General features: G+C 32.1%; 1 protein-coding gene across 1 annotated transcript in view; it reads left to right on the forward strand.

The window, feature by feature from the left end:
• LOC106459041 overlaps positions 1-6072 on the forward strand; it is a 54850-nt gene that overhangs the window by 36295 nt on the left and 12483 nt on the right. The window contains exons 4-7 of the mRNA XM_022385685.1: positions 142-234; positions 1648-1830; positions 4511-4615; positions 5194-6072. Of these exons, the coding sequence (XP_022241393.1) occupies positions 142-234; positions 1648-1830; positions 4511-4615; positions 5194-6072 (1260 nt within the window). The remainder of the gene's footprint in view (positions 1-141; positions 235-1647; positions 1831-4510; positions 4616-5193) is intronic.

Genomic DNA, 6072 nt, shown 5'->3' on the forward strand with positions numbered 1-6072 from the left:
CAAATACTTGAATATAGCCGACTCTTTCAAAACGATATTAATTTTTACATTTTAACTAAACTGTGATAACCACAATTTTGTTTTATTGTATTTAATATTTTCAAGTAATATATTCTTAATCTTGACGTTGCTGTATCCCAGAACAAATTACGGAATTATCAAACGTGCATTGGCACCCTCGAAAGAAACAACTTGCTGCTTCTCAATGAGTTACAAAGAAGGAACGTGAGAAATGTAAGTGAAGAACATCATCATTATCATTTCGTAAAGAAAGATGCATTAAATAACTTCATACGAAGTTTAATAGTTTTTATCCATTAAATTTATGAAGCTAACTGCAAAGAAGACGATAACTTGGAGTAATCTTTATAAAGTGCATCATTAATATTATTCTAAAGCAGATGCTGTCTAAGGTAAGAAACATCTAATGTTAGAACACGGAGTGGTATTTCACAATAAGTGATTTCCTTCGTGTATTGTGGCTGATTTACAACCTACACATATATAGTATTAACATTACTTACAGTAAAAATAACTTGCACGTGTTTTTTTTGTAGCATATAATTTTGTTTGTACTGTAATGCGAGTTTATTAATTTGGAAAAAAACTTGCAATTTATTTAATACGGTGTTCTTTTCATCGAATTTTGTGAAAAAATACTTCTAACCAATAAATCGTATATATTTTGGAAATTCGAAAAATATGGATAACCGTATTTAATACAAAATTCACCATTTGTTTGTTTCTTTGATGAAATGAACTGTGAAATACATTAGCAATTCAGATAATATTTTTTATTTCTATATATGGAACAATATAAATAAAGAAAGAAATATAAATAAAGAGCATAGCTTAAGCTAAGTCACCTTCTTCTAAAGCCTAATGAGTTTTCATGAGTGAAAAGACATGTAAGATAAAATTGGAGAAAATTCAGGCATGTTAAACCGAGGCTACATTTTTCGAAGAAAATTAATTCTGTGACATTAGTTCATGTGAACAGCTAGAGTTTCTGTGTTCTCTAATTATGGTATACTATGTTATTTATTTATTGTTACTGTCATTAACAGTATTGGCTAGGCTGTTTAATGTCTTAAATATTATTCGTTTTTAATATTTTTTATGCTTTTATTATAGAGACCATTTTGCATTGTTAGCTCAGTATATTTATATATGGCCCGGCGGTTAGGGAGTTCGGGTTCGAATCCCCGTCACACCAAACATACTCGCCCTTTCAACCGTGGGGGGGGTGTATAATGTGACGGTCAATCCCACCATTCGTTGGTAATAGAGTAGCCCAAGAGTTGGCGGTGGGTGGTGATGACTAGCTGCCATCCTTCTAGTCTTACACTACTAAATTAGGGACGGTTAGCGCAGAGAATCCTAGTGTAGCTTTGCGCGAAATTCAAAACAAACAAACAATATTTATATTATAGTGATATATTATTGGTATTATGGCCGGATATGTCGTTAAAATCGAGATTACTCAACTAATGAAACGACGCATTGTAATTTATTTAAGTAAAGTATATTTAATTAACCATAGTGATTGACTAATTGACTTTCTAGTTTCACTTCATGTACAGAGATTCCTCTGATCGAAAGTTGATATTATGAAATGATACAAATTACAAATGTAATATTTCTCAGGACACTGAAAATTCCGAAGAAGAAAAAGCATTTTCCATTAACCAAGTCTTCTTGGAACATATTCAGTTGCTTGAGAAGGAAAATTCCACGCTACTTCTGGAGAGTGAACAACAGAGAATGCAGTATGAGCAATGTATTGATGAAGTAGCCAATCAAGTAATAAAGGCTTTACTAGTTCAAAAGGTATGATTCTTTTGTTCTTTGGAGTTGTTAATATATTTATGTCTTCTACATTTCTAAAAAACAAACAAAAATATGGCAAAGTCCAGAAACTTTAGTTTTATAACCATGTAATAAGAATTTCAAGTATAAACGAACGAATTGTAAAGAAATTAAAAGAAAAATATCTTCAAATAATTCCAAACTAAAGGTAGGCTTAAAAGACAGCTGTGCTACTCGGGATAAAGCAGAAACTAATTGATTATTAGCAGCTGTACAAAATAAACAAATAAATTAGCTGCATTTTACTACTGCTCTGTTATATGTAATCCAGCATGACCACGTGGTTAGGGTTGTCGACTCGCAATCTTAGGGTCGAATCCCCGTCCCACCAAATATGCTCGCCCTTTCAGCCATGGGGGGCGTTATAATGTGATATTACATCACACTATTCGTTAGTAAAAGAGTGGGTGATGATGACCAGCTGACTTCCCTCTAGTCTTTCACTGCTAAATTAGAGACGGCTAGCGCAGATAGCTCTCGTGTAGTTTTGGGCGAAATTCAACCCTAGCCCCTATTCCGTTATATGTGGATCGTTCCTCTTGTGAGCTTGAAGAAATTAATGAAACTAAATAAACATAATTATTTGTTGCATAGTTGCCGCAGATGTTTTACTAATAACTAATACGCTTTAAATTTTTATTTCTTAAACAAACAGAACTGAATGTATTTAATAGTAAACTTCAAGCATTAGTTATTCATCTAATTTAGTGTCTTTGTTATCGCAAACCAAAGGACGAAGATTTTCTTTCTAAATTAGTTTTCTTTTAAAAACAAAATTAGGCACTGGCTAGTTTCTAAATGTTAAATTACTTTTTTTCGTGTGTAGTAGTTAAAAAAATAAATATACGACCTTTTAACGAAAGACAAACAAAATATGCAGACTTAGGCGAATACTTCATTGACAGTTTTTAGAGGCACTTACATTAATAAAATAAAACTTCTTTTATTCCCAGTCAGCTTTTACAGCAGAGAAGAATATTTTTTTTAAAAAGCGGGTTTCGATCCCTGGTGCGATCATTCTTAATTAAACAACATTCTAAAGAATATTCTTCGTTAGCTGTTTCACTTATATATATATATATATATATAATTATAATTTTGCACTTTGTTATTTCCTTGGTATTATTAATGTTTTGAAATAGCAATTCTAACGTTCAATAGGCAGCTTGGATTATGGCATGTTGTATGGAGATTCCTGTATGTAAACCTTATTATCAGCGTTCCCTGTTGATCATTACTTTTTGCATAGAAACAGTCTGTCGAATCATATTATTACCTTATATCCAAAATATTAAACTTTGCTGATGATTAGTTTTGTCGAATTATGAACGTTAGGCAAATAGCTTTGCCTTAACTCTGTACATATTAAATCTTATAATGGTAAAAATATCCGTTTCCTATATTTCCATAGTCACTATGAAGCTCACGATGAAAAGAAATGTTTGCGTGTCTAAAAGAGAAGAAATTCCCAGGAAATAAATAATTCCATTATTCATATTCTTGGGTGTAAGAGCTTTTATCACTGGATTGTACGACGTTTTTGCTATAGCAGAAACGATGTACATCTACAGAAGCTGGAGACTAGGTAGTGTTTGGATGTCAGTTATTGAAAAATATAGCGAAATGGTTGAACTTCCATTTCATCTAATCGCATATAATTATGTAGAATGGATTGTTTGTCAACGTAGTAGATTTGTAGCTCCTACTAAAAAAACTTTTTTTTATATATCCAGTAGAAGTGGTTTAGAATTCAAATAAAACACTTGTTTGTTCACATGGGACACATATTTTTTACTGCTTCTGTTTTTTTCTGATTAGAAACTTGTGCTAGTTTAATGTCTTTCTGAAAATAAATTATTCTTTGTATTATCAACTTGGTATTTGTGTTCACCACATCATGATATTTCTGCATCTTCACGAAGCGAAAAATATGATCAAAATTATTTGTGTTCACCACATCCTGATATTTCTGCATCTACACGAAGCGAAAAATATGATCAAAATTATTTGTGTTCACCACATCATGATATTTCTGCATCTACACGAAGCGAAGAATATGATCAAAATTATTTGTGTTCACCACATCATGATAATACTGCATCTACACGAAGCGAAAAATATGATCAAAATTATTTGTGTTCACCACATCATGATATTCCTGCATCTACACGAAGCGAAAAAATGATCAGTATTATTTGTGTTCACCACATCATGCTATTTCTGCATCTACACGAAGCGAAAAATATGATCAAAATTATTTGTGTTCACCACATCATGATATTCCTACATCTACACGAAGCGAAAAATATGATCAAAATTATTTGTGTTCACCACATCATGATATTCCTGCATTTACACGAAGCGAAAAATATGATCAAAATTATTTGTGTTCACCACATCATGATATTCCTGCATCTACACGAAGCGAAAAATATGATCAAAATTATTTGTGTTCACCACATCATAATATTTCTGCATCTACACGAAGCGAAAAATTGCAATTGTATGTTTCAATTGTTTCTTCTCCAACACATTTAAACATTGTACATTTGAAAAACATTCCAAGGTACTAATTTTCTTTTCAGATAGATCATTAGTAGAAAAGAGAAGTTAATTATAACTTTTATTTCTTTCAATTCAGAATTTACGAGAGGAATGTGTAAAACTGGAAAAACGAGTGAGCGATTTAGAACTCCAGAACAAAAGTATTTCTCTTATGGTTAAGCAACAGCTACAGTCATCAAAGGTGTGATCTAGATTTTATTCTTTATACAAATATATCCTGGTGTTTACGTAAGCTATTGTAAGTTATAATAAAATAGTGCACTGTAAGGATATAAGGAAGAGAAACGTTAATCTTTACGTGAATAAGATAGTCAATTGAAATGTTAAAGATAAAGGCTCTTGCTTTTCAGAAACTTTAGACTGACTTGTCATAATGTCGCTGAGAGGTTGAGAAATTAAAATAACATTTTTTGTTTTTATGATGTTAAGAGAATAATAATGACATATTTCGCCCATACATTGTTTGATATGTTATTAAAGCATGCTTATGTTCGTCTGTGATAAATCGCTGTTTAGAACACGTATGTGATCTCAGTTAATCCAGAAACTTTGACATTATGATCAAGTTACTTCCGATATAAGATGATATTGGATAAGAAAGATACTGTTATTTTAAAATTAATTTGGGGAAAAAGTTAATTATGTAAATGATTTTCTAATGCAACTGTAACAGACTTAATATTTCGTTACGTCATACTTAAAGAACAAATATATACTAAAAAAAAAAAAGAAATTGACAAGTACTTCATATTTTCGTAGATGGTTTTCCAACAAGATTTATCCAGCACAGTTTCACCGAGCCAAACTTTTGATGGATCTCTTCAACAATGTCAGCTTCAGTCCAGTATGCCTTCCACCAATCAGATTCTGATTTCTGTTCAAAACGAACAAAACAAACTTCCTTGTAACATCAGTACAAAAGAAATGATAAATACTATCTGCTGGAAGAATTCTAGTAAAAACATTAACAAGTTTGAACATCGTGCTCATTTGGATGAACGAAATGTTAAAGAAGTTACGAATGCTACCTGCAATTCTTGGAACATTCAACAACAACAACAACAACAAGTAGAAGTTAATCGACATTACAAAGATCTTGATCTTAGTGGCGCAGACGCTAACCCAATGGCTGAAACGAAGCTTCTTAGTGTTGATAATTTATCTCCTTTGATTTCTCCCAATAAAATACCCGTGATTAATCATCGTACAGTCAAAAGTACTGCCAATCGATTTACTCAGTCAATGTGTGACACCACTAGTAATGATTCTCAGCTCAATTTTAATTACAGAGTGCTTCCATATACTTCATCTAAGAATTATACACTTAGAGATTCATCTTTACCCTCTTTTACTGTTGATAATTTGGTTTCAGAGGTCGAGAGAAGCCAGCCATGTCCATCTTTGAACCATGACTTCCATGAAATCTGTACAGGGAATAAAAAGATGGGTCCGTCCGAACCGAAAGAACATTCACTATGCATCAGAAACAGTTGTTTACTTCAAGACATATCCCAGGAAACAACTGCCTTCGTACCTATTGTTAACTCAAATCAGCTTGAAAAACATGTCACAAGACGCACAAATACAGTAGTACGAAATAACGTTAACCCTGAACTAAATAATCGCTGTTATTCAATA

The sequence above is a fragment of the Limulus polyphemus genome, unplaced genomic scaffold (genome assembly GCF_000517525.1).
Source record: "Limulus polyphemus unplaced genomic scaffold, Limulus_polyphemus-2.1.2 Scaffold25, whole genome shotgun sequence".
Taxonomy (NCBI): Eukaryota; Metazoa; Arthropoda; class Merostomata; order Xiphosura; family Limulidae; genus Limulus; species Limulus polyphemus.